Source organism: Protopterus annectens, chromosome 3.part0, assembly GCF_019279795.1.
Source record: "Protopterus annectens isolate FY-2018-M chromosome 3.part0, PAN1.0, whole genome shotgun sequence".
NCBI classification, from domain to species: Eukaryota; Metazoa; Chordata; order Ceratodontiformes; family Protopteridae; genus Protopterus; species Protopterus annectens.
Genome location: NC_056731.1, coordinates 1,882,330,491 through 1,882,353,759, shown reverse-complemented (window position 1 = coordinate 1,882,353,759; position 23,269 = coordinate 1,882,330,491). Strand labels below are relative to the sequence as shown.

The window sequence follows — 23,269 nt, the reverse complement described above, 5'->3', positions numbered from 1 at the left end:
TATATCTAGTTAATCACTGTATATTAATCAGATCAGATGATGGTAGTAGAAGTAACGAACTTAAACTCGTACTAAGTAAAAAAAAAATAATAAAAAAATATATAATTTGAAATATTGTACAGAATTACTAAGTATTTGAAAGTAATCCAAGCAGGGTAGGTAGTCTGTTTCCAGTCGAAAATCCTTTATTAATTACACAGACAAGCGATCATTGTAAAACAAAAATAACAGAGTAATAGTTTCCCTACAAGCTTTCTAACTATATATCTATACTTTTTATCACAGAGGGGAGTGATTTATTGTGCTGTAAGAAATAGTGTTATTGGTATACATGTTAAATTCACATCCCTTCCCCCATCAGTGTGACATTGAGCTGGTAATGCCCTGCTTAGTAGCTGTCATAATAATATAACCCTTATGTACTTTAAATACAACTAATAATGATGTGGTACCTCTTATTTAACCAGAATTAGTTTGTGATTTTATCCAAGACAATATACTACATGGCTGGAAATATATACACCTTAGACCATTTGGCAATTTGACACATATATAAATATATACATTTACACTTTGCATGCAAAAAATCCATTGTAAAATTAATATTCTATTTCCATAACCTGTTAACAAAGATCGCTTTCATCCTTCCAGACTTCTTCAGGTCTGTGTACAAAAACCCTAAAACCTACCTACAAAAATATTATTGTATAATTAGTTAGTATTGTTATTATACATCATTTTGAGTAAAGTGGAAAGAACACGAAAAAGAAAAAAATGTATGATGATGGAAACAAAATATATACTTAAATTAAAACTGGTTTAACATGGTATTTAAAACCAACTGGAAGAATAAAATAAAATAAAATTAGTCATGTAAACAATGTGGCAATTTTCTAAGTTCCAGTACACTTTTAAGTGAACAGTAGTAGTTTAGTCTAGGCTTCCTATAAGAGTTCAGCTTTAATTGCCACGTGAGTTCATAGGTAGGTACTAGGCTATCGGCCCAAGGGCCTACATAAGCCTAGCCAACAAGGTTCCCTGGCTTCCAGCATATTAGTAATGTCTACTTCAAGATCAACCATATCTTTGTAATTCAGTATTTGGAACTTAAAACCTGTGTGTCTTTTATGAAGAGCAAGGTGTTTGCCTAATGCATTATTTTTACATCTAGAGCGGATTTCTGCCAGATGACATGAAATCCTATGTTTAAGTTTATTTACAGTCTTGCCCACATAAAATGCACCACGTTCACTGCACTATTCCCTGTAAATTACTTTTGTAGTGTTACACCCCCACCCTGCACTGGTCTTAATGATTTTCTTTAAATAAGGGCAATAGAAACTATCACCTTGCTGTATAAATATACAAAATGTACAATTAGCTTCACATCTTTTAGTGTTTTTTTCATATAGTCTAGGTTTAAAATTCAACAAAACTTCTAATGTTCTTGGCCTTCCTGTAAACAAAGACTGCCTATCCTGCTTGGGTTACTTTCAAATACTTAGTAATTCTGTACAATATTTCAAATTATATATTTTTTTATTATTTTTTTTTTTACTTGGGACGAGTTTTAGTTCACTACTTCTGCTACCATTACCTGAACTGATTAATATAAGGGTGATGTGCGGAGCTGTAGTAACTACACAGGGATTAAATTGATCAGTCACAGCATGAAGTTATGGGAAAGAGTAGTGGAAGCTAGGTTAAGAAGGGAGGTGATGATTAGTGATCAGCAGTATGGTTTCATGACAGGAAAGAGCACTACAGATGCGATGTTTGCTCTGAGAGTGTTAATGGAGAAGTACAGAGAAGGTCAGAAGGAGTTGCATTGTGTCTTTGTTGACTTAGAGAAAGCATATGACAGGGTGCCTAGAGAGGAGTTGTGGTATTGTATGAGGAAGTCAGGAGTGTCAGAGAAGTATGTAAAAGTGGTACAGGATATGTACGATTGTAGTGTGACAGCGGTGAGGTCTGTGGTGGGAGTGACGGATGCATTTAAGGTGGAGGTGGGATTACATCAAGGATCAGCTCTGAGCCCTTTCTTATTTGCAATGGTGATGGACAGGTTGACAGACGAGATCAGACAGAGTCCCCATGGGCAATGATGTTTTCAGATGACATTGTTATCTATAGTGAGAGTAGGGAACAAGTGGAGGAGACCCTGGAGAGGTGCAGATATGCTCTAGAGAGAAGAGGAATGAAGGCCAGAAGGACTAAGACAGAATATATGTGTGTGAATGAGAGGGAGGATAGAGGAATGGTGAGGATGCAGGGAGTAGAGGTGGTGAAGGTGGATGAGTTTAAATACTTGAGATCAACAGTTCAGAGTAATGGTGAGTGTGGAAGAGAGGTGAAGAAGAGAGTACAGGCAGGATGGAATGGGTGGAGGAGAGTGTCAGGCGTGATTTGTGACAGACTAGTACCAGTAAGAGTGAAAGGAAAGGTCTACAAGAGGGTAGTGATACCAGCTATGTTATATGGGTTGGAGACAGTGACACTGACAAAAAGGCACTAGTCAGAGCTGGACGTGGCAGAGTTAAAGATGTTAATATTTACACTGGGTGTGACGTGGGTGGACAGGATTAGGAATAAGGGTCATCCCAGGTTGGAAGGTTTGGACATAAAGCCAGAGTAGCAAGATTGCGTTGGTTTGGACATGTGCTGAGGAGGGATGCAGAGTATATTGGGAAAAAGAAGCTAAGGATGAAGCTACCACGTAACAGGAAAAGAGGAAGGCCTAAGATAAGGTTTATGCATGTGGTGAGAGAAGACATGCAGGTGGTTGGTGTGACAGAGCATGATGCAGAGGACAGGAAGAAATGGAAACAGTCGATCCGCTGTGGCGATCCCCAATGGGAGCAGCCGAAAGAAGAAGAAGATTGACTAGATATATATGGATTGAAAATCTTCCACACACAGAAGTTTCTTACACTGTTTTGTTTTTGGACCCACTATACTTGTTTAGTGGGTTGTATGAGTCTTCGGGGATACCATGGAGATTACTTGTAAATTATACATTGCAAACACTGAAAACTAATGTATATAAAAAAAAAACTTCTCTCCCTACCACAAATACATCTATTTTTCACTTTCCAGCACTCTGAGGGGAAAAAAGTTAAAGGCACACAAAAAACACAGAGTTAAAAACAATCTGTCCCAGTAGTAAAGCAACAATGGTACATCGCCTCATTAGCCTGACAAGTCTGATATGTAAGGCTATGGAGCACATAATCATGGACCTAATTAACAAGGATATAGGGAATCTCTAACCTCTACATCCCATGCAGTTTGGTTTTGTGAAAGGTAGATCATGCCTCCTCAACCTGGTTGACTTCTTTGAGTCAGTTACCAGAGCTGTGGATGAGGGCAAGGTAGTACATACAGCCTACCTCGATCTGGCCATTTGATACCATTCCCCACTCAGGAATTATTGATAAACTCACAAAACTAGGCATCAACCCCTATATCACTAGGTGGGTTGCAAACTGGCTCGCACATAGAACCCACAGTGTGAAGTAGTGGACGTGAAGTCAGACTGCCGACCAGTCATGAGTGAAGCCCACAGGGATCGGTCCTGGGTCCTTTCCTGTTTGACATCTACTTCTCTGAAGTTCAAGCCAACATGGAGGGACTCTGGCTGACTAAGTTCGCAGACGACTGCAAGCTGGGAGCCATTATTAACTCCCCAAGTGATGTAGACATCCTACAGAAAGGCCTTACTGAGACCAATGACTGGTGTAGAAACCATGGCCTTAAGCTTAATGCAAAAAAATGCGTCGCCTTCCCCTTTGGGAAAAACTCAGTTCCCACTAACTACCACATGGGAGCCCACTGAACACTGAAAGTGCTATAAGAGATCTGAGGACACGGGTTGACAGTAACCTCTCCTTTGACCACCATATTGTCACTGTGGTCAGAACGTCCTTCTGTGTGGCACAGCTCATGACCAAGGGTTTTGCATCCAGGAAGAAAGAGGTCATCATCTCCCTCTACTCTTCTCTCATTAGGCCAGTCATCGAGTATAATGCCCCATTTGGCATGTACCTCACTAGACACATGCAACAGCTGGAAAGGCCACAAAAGTACCTCACGAAGAGGATCCTTGGCCTTAAACACATGTCCTACATGGACAGACTCAAAAAACTCCAGCTTTTCTCTGTCTCATGTCATCTACTAAGAGGTGATCGCTGCTTGACTTACAAAGCTATGTCTGACCCAGCTCTGCTAGAAATGCTGCATCTAAAGAAATCCAAATCCCTCCGCATCACACACTCCAGAGACCTAAACTTCATTACCAGAATCAAAAGAACATGCTGGAGGAACAGGTTCATAACCCAGAGCCTGCCCATGCTCTGGAATAGGCTTCCCATACATGTCAAGCAGGGCACCTCACTTGCTCTCTTCAAGAGAGATCTTGATGAGTGGATGGGAAATAGAAAGTTTACCCAGAGGATCACTCCAGTGCCTCTACTTGATAGAGGCACTGGGAACTAACATCGGGCAGCATGATGCCAGGGCACTTCTATGGGCTAGGCTTGTAAAGGCTCCAGGGCCATTAGCCTAGTACACACCCATGAACCCATCAACTACTCAGAAACAGCTCCTTGTGGTCCTGCAGGGTGGTCCTAGCAGCAGAGAACTGAGAAAAGTGACTACTTTCCTTATTTAAGTATTTTTTGCTGTTTTTTTACCTGAAATACTTTCTCTTGCTTACTTTGAACAAGCTTAAACTGTTTTTTTAGCTGTTTGTTGCATTATATATTATCTGCACTTAAAGTTTCATTTAGTCGAAAATTGGTCAAAAGTTGTTGTTTGTTTGTTAAATTTAACTGTTGAGGCTGCCCACTAAAGTGTGCTAGCCTGTGAAACTGATTTATTACTGTTTCCTGCATTTCTGTGTGCTTTCTATCTCAAAACAAAAAAAAATAAAAAAAATCCTTGTTTTCCCACCTCTCCTCGACTAGTTTAGACCAGTATACAGGCTTTGCTGTATTCTGGGCTGTGGTGTAGTTCCTGTGTTGTCCACTGCCTTACTTGGATAGAAGAAAGTTTCTCTGCTCACCAGTGGGAGTGGGGAGCCTTGAGCAGCCTATCTGTCCCTGAAGGAGTGACCTCAGCACAAGAGCTTGTAGTAATTATTTGTTTTGGACCATTTCTAGCTCTTTTGAAGTTCCCTGTTTAAAATCCGCATTTGCGTGGCTTTGCGCGATTGTGCGCATAGCGCAGTGCCAGTTAAACAAGGTTAAACGTTTTCTGGCTCCGCCAAGTCTGCTCTTCAAATTTTCCCTTAAGAAAGCTCTACTCTTATAATAATCAGTCTACTCGCTTTATTATAAGCCTAGCACTTGTTCTCAAAACCTCTCTTCTAAGTAAGCACTCTCTAACTAAAGTAAGCACTACATCCACCTACCACCCCTGTGAGTACCCACTTCCCTTAAAGGCACAGCACTCCCTTATAATATTCTAGCATGTTGAGTGGTAGATTACTAGCATCCTCTCCAGTTCAGCTGGTGAATCTGGGAATCTTGAGACAATGCTACAATTGTCTCATGTACACAGACAACCCTCTCCTCCTCCCAACAAACACAAATACATGTGAGAGATGCAACTATATAGCCAAACTGGAGGCTGAACTCTATCAACTCAGGACTGGCAAGACCAGACAGGAGGAGAAGGTAACCACATACACAGCAAACCCAGTCCCACATAGACCTACCACAACTGCAAACCAAACACATAATAACACAAAGACATACTCGGAGGCTCTAACAAAAAACTTACCAAAACAACAGAGGCCCCCAAATCAGACACCCAAACATCCACCACCTCAAAACATAACACATACAACACATACTTCAATAAATCAGTGTGTCAAACAATCACAGCCCTTAAGGCCAAACACTATGCCTGATACACTAGTAATAGGTGACTCTATAGTCAGACACAGTGACGTTCCGCTTATCAGGCTGAACAATGAGAGGGTAACGGTGAGCTGCCTATCGGGCATGCTGGCATGAATGACCCGAGACGTACCTCCCTGGACTACATGTAAAGAGACATAGAGGAGCTCTCCGATTATGTAGCTCAGGCTGGTATGACCCTGACCCTGAGCAGCATCTTGCCCTCACCAAGAATGATGCCACAATACAAAGACAAGATGATCAGCTTTAATAATTGGCTCAAATACTGGTGTCATTCTAGGGGGATGCAATGTCTTTCTGCTTGGGATGACATGCTGGACAAGCCATGCTGCTTCGTAAGGGACGGCTTGCATCTGTCACCACTGGGCTTCCGGATATTGGCTAAGGCTTTTACCACCACCATAGTGCCTTTTTTAGGCAAGGCTCAAAAGACAAACCCACCTCCTTAGAAAACAAAAATGGAAAAAAATTAAGGGTAATGCTGCTCAATGCCAGAAGTCTAAATCTCAAGATGCAGGCTCTCAAAGCACTCCTCAGTATGGAGAACATCGATGTCTGTGCAGTAACTGAAACCTGGTTCAAGGCTCCTGAGAGCACCTCAGCGCTACCAGGCTATACCTCGTATCATGCTTTTCGGCCCCAAAACTTGGGCCAAACCAAAAAGGGAGGGGGAGTGTCCATATTCATCAAGGACACCCACACCTCCAGGTTAGTGGCAACACATAAAGCATCAGAGACCATCCAGGTGCAACTAACCATAGGCAAAACTGCTATACAACTGGTAGCATGTTACAGACCACCCTCCCAATCTCAGGAACCCCATTCAGCCTTCCTGAAGACATTGGAGGATATGAATGTCTCACCAAACACCATCATATTGGGAGACTTCAACTACCCTAACATAGACTGGGTGCATTATTCTAGCCCAAACACCCTAGCCCAAAGGTTCCTGGAATTCATAAATTCAAATGCAATGGAACAGCTAGTCACCTCTCCCACAAGGGGAGATAATATACTGGACCTGATCATCACAAACATGGGGAAAAAGTGCTCCACACAGGAAGTATACCCCTCACTAGTGAGATCTGACCACAAACTAATCACCCTTGATATACATATCCCACCTCCACCCCCAACACAAAACACTACAGTGAAAAACTTCATAGGTTCATAGGTTTATACTAGGCTATCTGCCCTAAGGCATTTATAAGCCTAGCCCAAAGTTCTGTAGCTTACGCCACCCCTTATATGAAAAAATACTGTACCCATTAGTTTGTTGTGCCTCTGTCCAGCAGTGACACAGAGATGATTCCCGGGGTAAACCTACGATCTCCCATCCACAGGTCAAGATTTCTCTTGAACAGAGCCAGCGAGGTGCTCTGCCTCACATGGACCGGGATTTTATTCCACAGCATAGGGAGTCTGTGAGTGATAAATCTATCCCTCCAGCATGTCCTATTTATATCCGTGCTAAGGTTTAAGTCGCTTGCTCTAGTGGTTTTGGTGGATTTGGATTTTTGAGGTGGAGCATGTCCATTAATTCCAGGTTGGACATGGCCTTGTATGTCAGGCACATGTCACCTCTGAGCAGGCGGTATGCGACTGAATAGAGCTGGAGTTTCTTCAATCTGGCAGCATATGGCAGATTTTGGAGTCCCTTTATCCTTTTGGTGAGGAACTTTTGGGGTCTCTCCAATTGCTGCAGATGTCGGGTGAGATACATCCCGAATGGGGCATTGTACTCGATCATTGGTCTGATAAGTGAAGAGTACAGGGAACAATGACCTCACTAGATCTGGATGTGAATCCCTTCATGATCAGGTGGGCAATGTAGAAGGTCTTTCTAACCACTTTAGCAACGTGAGTGTCAAAAGAAAGGCCACTGTCAACCTGGATCCCCAGGTCCCTGATAACCTCTTCTGTGCTTAGTGGATTGCCACCTATATGGTAGCTTGGGGTTACCTTGTTTCTCCCGAAGGGTATGACTACACATTTACTGGCATTTAACTTCAGGCCATGGCTCTGGCACCAGCTATCTGTTTCCGTGAGTCCCTTCTGAAGGATATCCGTGTCCGATGCACTTTCCACTATGGCGCCCAGTTTGCAGTCATCTGCAAACTTTGTCAGCCAAAGTCCTCCCATGTTGGCCTGTACTTCTGAGAAGTAGATGCCGAACAATAGGGGCCAAGGACCGAGCCCTGTGGGACACCACTTGTGACCGGCTTGGAGTCTGACATAGCGCCAGCAACTCTAACCCTGTGGGTTCTGTCCTTAAGCCAGTTTGCAACCCATCTTGTGACATATGGGTTTACATTTAAGCTGGTAAGTTTTTCTACAATACCCGAGTGGGGTATTGTGTCGAAAGCCTTGCAAGGTCAAGGTAGGCTGTATGGACTGCCTTTCCCTCATCAATGGCCTTGGTGACTGTTTGAAGAAGTCGACCAAGTTCAAAAGGCATGATCTGCCCTTGAAGCCAAACTGGGTCGGGTCCAATGTCTGCAAGTCCCCTATATCTTTGTTTATGAGCTCCATTATGATCCTCTCCATAGCTTTGCAGACTAGACTTGTTAAGCTTATGGGGCGGTAATTACCAGGGTCCGTAGAGGCACCGCCTTTGTGGAGTGGGACCACAGTTGCCGTACGCCACTCCTTGGGCACGTATCCTGTGGTAAGGCTGAGATTAAACAGCTGCCTTATGTGCGGGTTTAATTCCTCATTTAGCTCATGTAGCACACAGCCGGGGACACCATCCGGTCCCATTGATGCTGTGTTTTTAGCTTTAGAGAGAGCAGCTTGCACCTGCGCATTTGAGATGTCTGGGAGGCTACACTCTGCTGGGATAGTTATCTCTCCTTTAGGGGGGGAGAGGGGGGGTGAAGTTTGCACTGAATCTGTCTGCCAGTATGTTGGCAATGTCTGTGGGTTCAGTGATTTTTGTATCATTTTGGACTAATTCTGAGCATATCTGGGAGTTTCCACCCAGGTTCCTAACATAGCTGAAAAAGGCCTTATGATTGTCCTTTGAATCCATGGCAATTTTTCTCTCAAAATTGGCCTTAGTTGATTTTATGAGTGCTCGTATTTTTTTACTAATAATGATCAGGGGTGACTTCCCTTTTATGGATTTTGTTCTATCATGTAATAGCTTTCTCCTCTTACTGTAAAGTTTGTTAATGGCTGGGATCCACCAGACTGGACGTTTGCCCTTTGTGGAAAGAGTCTTGGTTTTATTTGGGATTGCCTGATCCATGCAGTCCTGGAGGTGTTCATAGAAGGCATTTGTAAGGGCTTCCGCAGCTTGGGTTGTGGTTTCCACTGGCTCAGGGGCCTTGAAGGATACCACACCAGTCTTGAGTAGTGTGAAGTTTGCTTTAGAGAAGTTCTTCACTGTGGTCTTTTTTGTTTGGGGTGAGGGCGGGATGTGGATTTCCAGTGAGATTAGTTTATGATCAGATCTCACCAATGAGGGATATACTTCCGGTGTGGAGCATTTTGTCCCCATGTTTGTGATAATGAGATCTAGTATATTTTCTCCTCTTGTGGGAACAGTGACTAGCTGTTCCATGGCATTTGAATTTATGAACTCCAGGAACCGTTGGGCTAGAAAGTTAGGGCTTGAGTAATGTTCCCAGTCTATATTCGGGTAGACTTCTTAAAACTGAGATGGTATCCTTTAAGCCCACTGGGCCAGTGGAAACCACATCCCACAATGCAGAATCCTTCACAAATGCTTTCTACGGACATCTCCAAGAATGCATGGATCATGCAATCCCAAATAAAACCAAGACCCTCTCCACCAAGGGCAGGCATCCTGTCTGGTGGACCCCAGCCATAAACAAATTGTATAGTAAAAGAAGGAAGCTACTGCATGACAGAGCAAAATCCCATAAAGAGACGGCATCTCTGATCAGCACTAGTAGAAAGCTACGTTCTCTCATAAAAACATCCAAGGCCAACTTTGAGAGAAAAATCGCTACGGACACTAAACTTAACCACAAGGCCTTCTTCTGCTATGTTAGAAACCTGGGCGGAAACCCTCAGATATGTTCAGAGTTAGTTCACAATGACAAAAAATACACTGAACCCACAGATATTGCCAACATTCTGGCAGACAGGTTCAGTGCAAATTTCTCCCCTCCCTCACCCCCAAAAGAAGAAATACTTATCCCAGCTGAATGTAACCTCCCTGTCATCTCAGATGTCCAGGTGAGAACCGCCCTCAGCAAAGCTAAAAACAGAGCATCAATGGGACCTGACAGTATCCCGGGTTGCGTGCTACGTGAACTCCAAGAGGAGCTAAACCCGCACATAAAAATGCTATTTAACCTTAGCCTTACTACAGGATATGTACCTGAACACTGGCATACAGCAACAGTAATCCCACTCCACAAAGAAGGCACATCTACAGACCCTGGTAACTACCGCCCTATAAGCTTAACCAGCCTGGTCTGCAAAGCTATGGAAAGAATCATTATGGAACTCATAAACAGAGACATTGGGGACTTACAGACACTTGATCCCACCCAGTTTGGCTTTGTAAAGGGCAGATCCTGCCCTTTGAACCTGGTTGACTTTTTCAAAACAGTCACTAGAGCCATTGACGAGGGCAAAGCAGTCCATACAGCCTACCTGGACTTGGCTAAAGCTTTCGACACAATACCCCACTCAGGCATTACAGACAAGCTCAACAGCTTAAATGTAAATCCATATGTCACAAGATGGGTTGCAAACTGGCTAAAGGATAGAACCTATAAAGTCAAAATCGCTGGAGCCATGTCAGACTCAAAGCCAGTCACAAGTGGTGTCCCACAGGGCTCTGTCCTGGGACCCCTCTTGTTCGGCATTTATTTCTCAGATGTGAAAGCAAACATGGGAGGGTTGTGGCTGACAAAGTTCGCAGATGACTGCAAACTAGGCGCCATAGTCGATACACCAGCTGACACATACATCCTACAGAAAGGCCTCACTGAAACGGACAACTGGTGCCGGAGTCATGGCCTTAAACTAAATGCCAAATACTGTATAGTCATCCCCTTTGGGAAAAACAAAGTACCCACAAATTATCATATAGACAGTAACCCACTGAGTACGGAAAAAGTAATCAGAGACCTGGGGACCCAAGTCGATAGTGACCTCTCATTTGACACCCACATTGCCAAAGTGGTTAGAAAGACTTTCTACCTTGCCCACCTTATCATGAAGGGATTCGCATCCAGATCAAAGGAGGTCATTGTACCCCTATACTCCTCCCTTATCAGGTCCATGATTGAATACAATGCCCCATTTGGTATGTACCTCACCCGGCACTTGCAACAGCTAGAGAGACCCCAAAAGTACCTCACCAAGAGGATCAAGGGTCTCCAACATATGTCATATGCTGCCAGACTAAAGAAACTCCAGCTCTATTCAGCAGCATACCGCCTACTCAGAGGTGATCTGTGCCTGACGTACAAGGCCATGTCCAATCAGGAATTGATGGACATGCTCCACCTCAAAAAATCCAAATCCATCAGAACCACGAGAGCTAAAGATTTAAACCTCAGCACAAATATGAATAGGACATGCTGGAGGGACAGATTCATAACTCAGAGGCTTTCCATACTCTGGAACAGAATCCCAGTTCATGTAAGGCAGAGCCCCTCACTAACTCACTTCAAGAGAAATCTTGACGAGTGGATGGGAGACCGTAGGTTTACCCCAGGGGTCATCTCTGTGTCACTACTAGACAGAGGCACAGTAAACTAATTCTATTATGTAAGGGGGTCTTCACTGTGTCACTACTAGACAGAGGCACAGTATTCTAAATCTATTCTGTACACTTTTGTACCATTACATGGGGTGGCGAAAGCCACATCACTATGGCTAGGCTTATAAATGCCCCAGGGCAGATAGCCTAGTACTAAACTATGAAACCAAGTGTTTGAACAGATGCAGTGCATGTATGGCCAAGCTCAGAATGCATTGTAAGTTGCATGCCTACTTAACAAGAACATTGGGAAACTGGGCATTCCAATTCCTTAAGCCCTGCAGCCTACGATGAAAGCCACAACTCTGAAAGGCAAAATTCCTTCAACAAAAACAGCAGTGAAATTTTTAGCGTTAGTTCCAAAAATGTTATTTAAAATGTCACAAATTGAATATGTTTTTATTTCGCCTACCAAAAAAAAAAAAAATCAGACGAGTAGTTCTGAAAAGGGAAGTTGACTAAAGTAAAAAATATTACATATGGAATATATTATGTACTAGATCCAGGAAGACAGTCAAACAAGACATAAGAGACTATTCTGACCGTTTAAAAGACAACTAAACCTATGAGTGCAGGTGTGATAGAAAAGGTACTATAAACCTTGACTAAGCAGTGGACAGACAGACACAAAAAAGAATTAGATATCAGTATAGCTCTAGCCACAAACCTTTATATTAACTCTAACATGCCAAGTACCATTTACAGTGCTAGACATGCTTATATACCAGTATCACTTTGTAGTGCAACAGTTTTAAAATACATTTACAGTTTCTTAATAACAAACGACAGATACAGATATATAGCTGTTGGATTAAATCCTTTATAAACGTTTTTGCCACAGATCCTGCGTTACAACAACACCTTATTGGGCCCTCCATATACAGTTCGCTAAGCAATGTCATGGCTTCACAAAGCTTTTGGACTCATTTTCTGAAACCAATTTGAGTGCTAATAGGAAGTACAAAATAAAGTGCACATTTATAGTTATGATATAAGCAGCATTTGAAGAACCAGTGTCTGTGCTGAAAATTATTTAAAATGCTTTCTGTACCTGATACAATGAACAAACTGTTTTTAACAAAGACAGAACATGAGAACAATATTCTGTCATGAACTTGAGCAAAACACATGCTCCTAGAAACGTAACAGTTATTTAGGGATAAAGCAAACTGAACTTTTCTGTTAGGCAGAACACAAATACGTCCAGGCTGAAGTCAGCACCGTATGTTCTTGTTAGATAAACAGTATTAAGAAGACATTGGGTTTGCCTCATCTGATTGTGCAAGGACAAACAGTGAAAGAAGTCATTATGAAGTCCAGCTTTGTATCCAGAAGTTGCATTAGCCACATTGAAGTAAGATCAGTTAAGTAAGAACAAAGCTGTTTCTTTCTTTAGTGTGTAAATGAACCTGCACAACTCTTGCTGGAATTCAAGGGCATTCACTAACGTCTCCTTTTTGGTTTATAGAATTATCAAGGCACTTAACTATCCTTGTTGCTGAATGGTCCAATGATTTCACATGCCCATTCCTAAATGACCTTTTCCTACTAGAAGAACCTTCACAAACTAAGATCACTTACTTAAAAATGAAATCTGTCCTTCTGTCTTCCTGTTGTGCAAATTTATCAGTAACTCTCTGGTTGAAATTACGGATGTCACGTACCATATCCTTTTCAACAGACAGCATTGCTAAGGCATTCAGTTTGTCTTGCCCTGCTGCTGAATGCAGGAAATGTCGGATTTGTTTAAGTTTGGGAAAACATCTCCCTTCTTCTGCATTTGCCATAGGAGTAGTGATGACAATTAACAAGAGAGCGAAAGTCTCAGAAAATGCATCAGTCAAGCAATTGTCAATCAAAAAGCTCAGAATGTGAAATACACCACTTCGGTTTTTGAGGTTTTTGCACCTGTAAAGAATCTTTAACTCTGCAGAAAGCTTTTCTCTCACAAGGAAAGGGTATGCATTTATGCATCGATTTAATACATCTTCAGGAAAACTGTCTACATAAGCAGGAAATTTTTTTTCAGAAAATAAAAGTGATGCCTCCAGATGGCATAAATGTTGAAACTGTGTCCTTGTTTCACAGATTATTAAGTCACACACTTCTTTCACTGAAGATGGCAAATTTTGCTGAAACATCTGAGACTTGTGCACATTCTGATTACATTCAGTGTTAACAGAATGAGACTGGAGAAACTGTTCGGTGAGTTTATTGATATTTGCTTTTGTGGATTCAACTGAATTAATAAATTTTTCAATGGCTTGCTGTACCTTAGCTGTATCTGCAATGCGTGACTGTAGTTGTCTATGAAGAATACTGATGTGTGGCATAAGCGAATGGAAAACAGTAAGCCAGTACAGAAATTCATCATCCTCAAGAGCAAGCCGAAGCATAGATGCCTCTGCTACTGTCACTGAACTAGAAGTATTTAAAATTCGTAAGTACTGAAAACATTCCAGTAGTGAGTCCATGTTCTTATACACAACATTTATTATATCGCTATTAAAATTCAGATCCATGCCTGATGATCTAGGCATGCGTTTTGCAACTATCCTTTTCAGTATGTTTTGCCGTTCAACAGACTGAGAGAAAAATGTAAGAATTCCACAGAGGTTTGAAAAAAAGATTCTTGCCGAAGTATTCTGAGATGCAGCCCTTTCGATAAGTAAGTATAAGCGGTGTGCATAGCAGTGAACATTATATGCATATTTAAACTGCTTTCTTACAATGGCTTGGACATCACTTAGTACTCCATTCAAAGAAACACCACTATAACTCTGAGAAATCAGTTTCTCTGGCTTGTTTTCGACAACAGTGTTCAACTGTTCACATATGGTATCGGCAATATTCTTTGCCGTCTGCCTCTTTGGTGTAAAAAGTCCCCAGAATCGTTCCTGTAAATGACCATCCAAAACATACCTAAACACTATGACTATTTGCCACTCACCCACTATGCGAGTCGTTTCTTCAATAATCACGGCTACAAACTCGGCTCTGCCGATCTCATTCTTTATTTGCTCTTTACAGATCTCCAGCATGCAGTCAAGAAGCTCCCCTTGAATCATTTTTATTTTACCATCAAAAACTGTTGCGCTCTCCATGTGCAAGTTTACTGCCAAGTCAAATTCACAAGCAAAGTCAAGTAAACCACGAAAAACACCAAGATTCCAGGACTCTTCTGACTTACCGTCATGACTTGTAACCGATTCTCCAGACGCACACAATTTTATACAGTCAATAACATGCGAAAGTACTTGTTGATTCACCGCCACATTCTTATTATGTTTTTCATTTAATGAAATTTGGTATGCACTGTTCACCTGAGACTGTAAGCTCTCTTGGCCCAGCACCGCAAGATTCACTACATTGTTTAAGTGCTCCAATGAGGCTTCATGCTTCTTAATCTTGGCAGCCATTCGTTTCAAGTCATTTACTCCCATTGATGTCCAAGAACCTTCTCCACCGAACAAAATGCAAGGGAAACAAAATAAAGAATTGGCAACCTCGCAGCCACAAATCCATTTGTGCCTCTTGTAAACATTTGCATTGAATGTGCGAGTGTAAGTTTTATCTCTACTTTTTCCTTCACGGCTCAATTTTAGTTCTGGTGTTGGCCTTCCTTTCTTCTTGATTTGCAGTTTTTCATCTAAAGTTAGTTTATCAAATTTTATAGACTGAAGATATTTAACAGTAACACGGAGATCCGTCACTGTCTGGTGAAATGAATCTAAAATAAAAACAGACCAAAGTTATAATTAAATGCAGAGGAAGGGCTCAGCGCTATTATGCTAAGCTTTTATTGCAAACAGTAAATATCATTTAATGTGGACATGTTTATATAGACGTTAGCTGTCTTTTACTGCAAAAGGTAAATATTTAAGTAACTTAAAAAAAGATTTCATACTTTGTAAGACATGGCTTTAGCCAGCACATACCTCTCAACCTCTTAGCAAAAGAGATCTGGACAAAGCCAAAAATAATGGGGGACAAAGGCCAAAACTAGTGATAGGCTTTAAATATTGCTGTTGTAAACTTGGAAAGTTAATAGAATAAAAGGTTTTGTGTTGGCATGCATTTTTCTGAAGGATATGAAGTCTAAAACCCAATCTTGGTCATTATTTAGTGAGTTCCATTCTCAATGATTTGCCAGAAAACCACAGATTTTATGAGGAATGGAGAAATAATATCAAGCAAAAACCTGGACAGGTGACAGCTATGAGCCAGCAATACCTTGTTTATGGATGTTAGGGATGTGTTGATTGTTTATTTATTCACTCTTTTGATGACCAGGCAGAAGACAATAATTTAAAGCCACCAATTTCATATTTAACTGAAGCCTTAGCAGAATAAGGTATAGTAAGGTCGTAAAAGAAAAATAAACATAAAATGGAGCAAGAGATTATGTGGATGCAGTACAAATTAAGATCAAATCAATTTCTCATACAGTTGGATATCAGAAATAACATCACCAAAAAAATGGACCTGACAAGGGAGCTCATCTCACATCGGTCAGACAGAAGGGTCTGTCTGTTGTAACAGTTTTAAGCTGTGATAAAGGCAGAACAACCTGATGACCATGGGTCACTTAGACTTGCATCTGAGTTTAGGATACTGGAGGTGGTAACTAATAAGGAAAATGCATAGCTATGACTTATGGAGTTCTTAATGCTCGCTTACAGGAAGTCAGGGTTTGCACAGGAAGAGGCAAGGAAGCTGCCAAAAGTAAACATTAAAGAGTGCAGGAAGAAAGAATGGTTGTGTAACATCTTACCATAATCTTAAATGTCCTTGTCTTCTATGTTGCAGTATTCCTAACATATGGGGTATCCTCTGCTCCAAGCAATTCAACGTCCAGCTAGCATACAACAGCTTTTAGCTACTGCGAGTACATGGGATGTCACATGTATGGCTTGTTGAATGTCAGCCATAAAAGGACATCTGCACCTACAATCCTCAGAACTGAAATGCCCCAGAAGGAACACTAGAGTAGGGAAAAAGAAAAATAATCTGCCATCCAAGGAAAGAACAAGGTATAGGAGTGAAGGAGGTAGGGATAGAATACTTTAACATAGAAGAGAAGGACAGCTAAGGTTATGGTAAGATTTTGCACAACTATTCTATGTCTCTCTATTTTAATGTTGCAGTTTTCTTAACATATGAGAGAGTACCAAAGATTAGGAGGAAACCTGGGAACAGAGGAATGTTCTAACAAAGCCATGAGGAATGTCTCTAGCAAATCCAGCCCTGGATTTAGAAATACTATCCAGCTTGTAATGCTTGATGAAAGTATGAACAGAAGACCAAGTGGCAGCCTCCAAAATGGTGTTACTATCCACTAACCAAACCTTTAAAGAATAAACCAGAGGAAGCCAGAGACCTAGTGGAGTAATTCTTTACAGGAACCAGGAGACTCTTGCCATGAAACACATAACAAGACAAAATAGTCGTAGAAATACAAAATACAAAATATTCTGCTTGAAAACAGGCAAACCCAGATCCCTAGGATGAAATGTAGCAAAAAGCTGATCAGATTCCCTGATAGCCTTAGTTTTATCCAAATAAAACCTGGGTTGTCTATGCACATCCAATCTGTGTAAGAACCTCTCACTGGAGGATTGTGGAGAAGGTAAGAAAGTGGGCAACTGATTAAGAGGCAACTCATTAACCACCTTGGGCATAAAAGGATGAGTACACAAAGAGATCGTATCCTTATGAAAAAACAAGAAAAGGTAGAGAAGCCATCAAAGTTTGAATCTCAGAAACCCTCCTAGCAGAGGTTAAAGCTAGTAAAACAACTGCTTTCCAGTTACAAAACTTTAAAGAAACTGAAGCTGGAGGTTCAAAAAGGGGCTACAGTTAGCTTCTCTAAGACATAATTCAAATCTCAACGAAGAGGAATTGGTTTCCTGGGATGATTAATGTGACGGACGCCTTTGAGAAAAAGTTTTACTTCCCATCTAAACGCTAAATGAGTCAATGTCAGACAAGCAGAAATGGCTGACAAGTGAACTTTCACTAAGGAATATGCCAAACCACTCAAGTAACTCGCACAAGTAGGAAAGAACAACAGGAATATCCAGAGAAAGTGGATCCAGATTATGTGAAAGACACCAGGTAGAAAATTTCTTCCATTTAGAAATGTAAAATCTTATAGAATTGGGTTTTCTGGCCTCCTGCAATACCCTTAAGCACGTCCTCAGAAAAAAAGGTGTCTGAAGGGAATCAAAAATTTATAACCTACAGAGTTAGTTGTAAAGCTGACAGATGTGGATGAAGCAGGGCCCTTGTCTTATGTGAGAAGGTCCACTCTCTGAGGTAACTTGTGATGACTGCCCTTGGCTAAATGCAGAAGAAGAGGGAACCAATGCTGTCTTGGCCAAAAGGGACTCAACAACAATTTTGGTTTGTCCTGCTGAATCTTGAGCAGAATTCTTTGAATGAGAGTAAAGGGAGGAAATGCATAAAGAAACATCCCCTTCCATGAGAAAGGTAGGACATTCACCTTCCAAACCAGAGGATCCGGGACTTTGGCACAAAAAAGAGGAATTTGTCTGTTCAGAAGGGATGTAAAAATATCCACTAAAGGAGTACCACATCAATGGACCTAGTCCAGAAACACATCTCTGTGAAGCATCCATTCATGGGATTGAGTCATGGACCTGTTTAGAGTGTCTGCCACAAAATTTTGAGTGGATGAAATGTAAACCACTTGAAGAGTCACCTTGTACTGAACCGCCAAGTTCCATGCCATTAGCGCCAACCTGCAAAGAAGATACGACTTTGCCCCTCCCCTGCTTGTTTATATGCCAGAGGATGGTGGTGTTGTCCATAAAAACTTTCAGAGGTCCTGGATGAAACAGAGAATGGAAACCCATAGAGCCAGAATGGGTGCCCTCATTTCCTTGATATTGATATGCTCCTCCCTTTGAGAAGGAGACCAGATACCAAAGGTTGCCCCCCAACCAACATCTGAGGGACATAAGAAATAAAAAAATGGAGAGCCCTTTAGCCTTACATTTTTGTGAATTTCACAATGGCAGTAGTGAGAGTTTAAAAGGCACCATTTTACAACAGGTAGCTAAAATGGAACCTGATGAATTAGTTGTGGGTAGATTACTTTTAAAGAAAGAAACTACTTTTATTTTAAAATATGACACTTTAGTACCTAGAGGCTTGAATACAGAATGTAATTGGAAGAATGTTATTTAGCTTTTAGGTGCATATCAATTTTATTGATTAATTGTTTAATTATGTAATTGAATGATTTTTGTGACTATATAAAGTGTGTTTTAGTATTGTTAGTTTACTCCTTGAAGGCTTACTGTGGCAGGCTAGAGAGAGAGACAAGAAAATAAAGCTGCTTTTGGATCCTGTGCTGACTCCTGTTGTTTTGCTGTGCTGCTTTGCTGTGTTCAACGTTGTTGCTGCTGTTTTCATGGCCAGTGATCCTGCATTAAATATTCCTAGGATTTTTAGAGAAGAAAACCCTGGTTCTTCTCAAAGGACTTTAGATGGTTTTTTCAACACTAATTCAGAACGTAATTATGATCGTCCTGAAAGGACTGCAGCTACTGAGAATGTAGTGGATATTCCAACATGGGAGCGCTTCCTTGCAGAAACTAGGAGCAAACGCTCGAACAATCCATTTGCGAATATTGGTAAGTGCTCCTTGGATTTCACTACTGAAGTTAAAGCTATTGTTTCTAAACTTACGAATTTAATGCATAAAGAAACAGCAACATATTATAATGTGAACAGTTTATCTAGATATCTTGAATTAGATATCATTCCCAGAGGCCTTAGAGCTATTAAATTCCCATCTGAATCATTTAATGCTTCATGTCAAATAGACAAATCTTTTCAAACTAGATGGGAGTGTGCTGCACACCAATGCTCGAGGGAATGGATAAAAATTCAAATAGAAAGAGACAATGTTAAACTTGTCAATTTAAAGAAAGATATTGATGCAGTATGCAATAACTTGGTTACTGTGTTAGATCGCAATAGACTGGATGCCTGTTTTAGAGATATTCAAGATAAAGTTCATATTTTAAAAAAGAAGATAATTGATCAAAAGTTGCAGAAACTGCAAAGGGACTTGAGAGACTTTGATAAAGGCAATGTGTATCTTTTTCGTAATAATCAACATACCCGCCTTGTGGCTCAACCATCTAATCAGAATCCAGATAACAGAGAGAGACTTGCCAGTACCTCTAGCGTTAATACACCCAATCAAACTTCAGACAGATGTCTCACTGATGTAGAGACCAATGAATTTCCAGGTCTGCCGTCTCCAGCGAATCGCCAGTTTTTTCCAGATCATTTTCGGAACCCAGGTTACGTACAATCACGCAAAAGAGGGTTTAGCGAACAGGAATACTACAGAAATGGGCCTCAGCGCCCTTGGAGAGACAATAAAAGAACCAGATGGCATTGAACTTTTAACAAATAATGTGGTTAACCTATCTGGTTTTGATATCTCTGAACATTTTTTATCAGTTCTAAACTGTGGTCTTAAATTTGTACCGACGGTGCTTCCGAAATTGTATGAATGTAAAATTGAGCTGTATAGTTTTATTAGGAAGCTTCATATGTGGTACTATTTTAATGTTTTAGTGCCCAAGAATGACATTGTGCATGGTTCGAGTTCTGATTATTCTATTTCAGACTCAGATGAGTCTTTTGTTTCATATGATAGTGAAGTTTATGAACAGAGGTATATTGATACCTCGGGTGTTAAGGTGAACAGCACCTTTATGCCTCCGTTTAGTCATGAAGGCATTAAGAAACTACACGCGATGTTAGAATTTGAATTAGAATATTATTTAAATCATTTTGATAAGAATGAAGTTGAATACAATTTATCTAAATTAGAATGGCTGGAACTGAAGAATTTTTCACAACAGACAGAACTAGTTATAAAGCCATCTGACAAGGGCAACAAAATAATAATTATGCATAATAGTCAATATTTTAAAATGTGTTGGGATTTATTGAGTGACTCAACAGTTTATAGTATAGTTCATCAGGATGCCATTGAACAAGCTAAAGTTAAATATATTAATTTAATTCACAAAGGTCTTCGTCTAGGATTTTGGTTAGACAAAGATGTGAAAGGGAAATTTAGTTTAAGGGATACTGGACCAGCATATTTTTATTGCCTCCCTAAAATACACAAAGACCCAGAAAATCCACCAGGCAGACCGATTGTGTCCGCCAGGAAATATTTTTTGCACAATTTAGGTGTAGTGTTGCATAATGTTGCTAAAGGAAGCAGTTTGTCTTCCTTCTTATATTAGAGACTCTTTTGACTTTTTGGACAAAATAAAGTCAATTACGTGGAATAAAAATATGTTTTGGGTCACGTTAGATGTTAAGAGTCTTTATACAAACATTCAACATAAATACGGCCTAGAGGCGTTGTATAAGACTATGGGAGATAAGCCATTAACTCATTATGTGCTTGATTTGACACAATTTTGTTTAGAAAACAATTATTTTTGTTTTGACAATTTGATTTTTCAACAGAAGCAGGGAACAGCAATGGGTGCTCCCTTTGCACCTATGTATGCAAATATTTTCATGGGTCTGGTAGAAAGGGAATGTATCTATAATAATGAATTTGTACAAAAATATGTTATATTGTATTACAGATTTATTGATGACTTAATATTTTTATGTGAAGGAGGTAAGAATTATGTACAAAACTTTGTCCAAGAGATTCAACAAAATAGATTTAATATTTGTTTTGATGGGTTACAGTGTGGAAACACAGTTAACTTTTTAGATGTAAATGTACAGGGTATTGATGGTCTACCCATCTTAACCAGCTTACTTAGAAAGTTTGGAGAGCGCCAAATGATTTTTTGAAAGCTGATAGTTGCCATCCCCTTCATGTTATTAATGCTTTACCATATGGGGAATTCTTAAGAATTTCACGTTTATGTAATACTAATGAGATATTCTTTAAGGAGGTTCATGAAACTAAAAAGATGTTTTTGAGAAGAAATTATGATAAAAAGTTAGTTGAAAGTGATATTGATAGAATTATTAAACTTAGATTTGATAGATTTAATAAACAAAAAAGTAGAGATATTTTTATATCTAATAAAACTATTAATTGTGTAGATAATTTATTTATAGTATCTAAGTATAATATTTGTAGTAATATGATCAAGTCCAATATATTAAATTTTGGGACTTTTTAGATAACTTTGATGAATTAAAGAATTTAAAGACAAAAAAAATATTTTTTTCTTATACAAAAGGCAAAAGCATTAAAGATTTTGTTGTATGGACTAGGTTTTCTAAATTGATTGTGAAAATACCCATCCAGTTAACTATTTTGAGTACCTTTCCATGTGGAAAATGTCAAGCTTGTTCATATACATATAGAACTTTCTTTAAAATTAATAACAAAAATTTTGATTTAGAGTGCTCATACAACTGTAGAACTAATAGGGTAATCTACTCCCTCAAATGTGGTTGTAATAAATTTTACATCGGTCAAACGAAAAGAATGTTTAAGGTTAGACTTCTAGAACATCTGTGGGACATAAGAAATAAAAAAATGGAGAGCCCTTTAGCCTTACATTTTTGTGAATTTCACAATGGCAGTAGTGAGAGTTTAAAAGGTACTATCTTACAACAGGTAGCTAAAATGGAACCTGATGAATTAGTTGTGGGTAGATTACTTTTAAAGAAAGAAACTACTTTTATTTTAAAATATGACACTTTAGTACCTAGAGGCTTGAATACAGAATGTAATTGGAAGAATGTTATTTAGCTTGTAGGTGCATATCAATTTTATTGATTAATTGTTTAATTATGTAATTGAATGATTTTTGTGACTATATAAAGTGTGTTTTAGTATTGTTAGTTTACTCCTTGAAGGCTTACTGTGGCCGAGGCGCTAGAGAGAGAGACAAGAAAATAAAGCTGCTTTTGGATCCTGTGCTGACTCATGTTGTTTTGCTGCCCCCCAACCTGTGTCTGACACATCTGTGAACAACTCTTGAGTTGGATGAGGCTGATGTAGAAGAAGGCCTGGATTTAGAGAAAATTGCTGATTCCATCAAAGAAGCTCCGATTTCAGGCATGAGACTAGAAGTAGTAGAAACTCCAGATGATGAGCACGCTGCATCCAAACTGATTTTAGGTACCACTGAAACTTCCTTGTGTGAAGTTTTGCCAGGGGCATCATAAGTATTGTGGATGCCATAAACCCCAGTAGTCTTAGAAACTCCCTGGCAGAGATGGATGAAACAGTAGACTGCAAAGAAGGAAGTGAAGGACAGAATCTTTTCCAGTGGAAGGAAATCCATCATGAGATCTGTTCTTAGCCGGCACCCTAGGAAAATCTGATCCTGGGAAGAGGAAAGAAAGTATTTTTTGAAATGTATTGTGAATCCCAAGCTCTGCAGGAGAGAGATGTCAAACTGCAGATTTTGAACTAACTGTTCTGGAAGAGGAGCCAGAAAAGAGAGATAATCCAGCTATGCATATACCTGAACACCTTTGATCCTGCAATAAACAATCACAGGGGCCAAACACTTTGTGAATATCCTTGGGACAGTAGAATGACCAAAGGGCAAGGCAC

At 40.1% G+C, this 23,269-nt stretch overlaps 1 protein-coding gene across 2 annotated transcripts in view; it reads right to left on the bottom strand.

Annotated features, from left to right (window-relative positions):
* Positions 1 to 12,467: 12,467 nt before the first annotated feature.
* The window catches only part of LOC122797152, a 457,322-nt gene continuing 446,520 nt past the window's right edge, over positions 12,468 to 23,269 (bottom strand). For both annotated transcript variants that reach the window (XM_044065959.1, XM_044065960.1), the window contains exon 9: positions 12,468 to 15,397. In XM_044065959.1, coding sequence (XP_043921894.1) covers positions 13,245 to 15,397 — 2,153 coding nt within the window. In that variant the 3' untranslated portion in view covers positions 12,468 to 13,244. The remainder of the gene's footprint in view (positions 15,398 to 23,269) is intronic.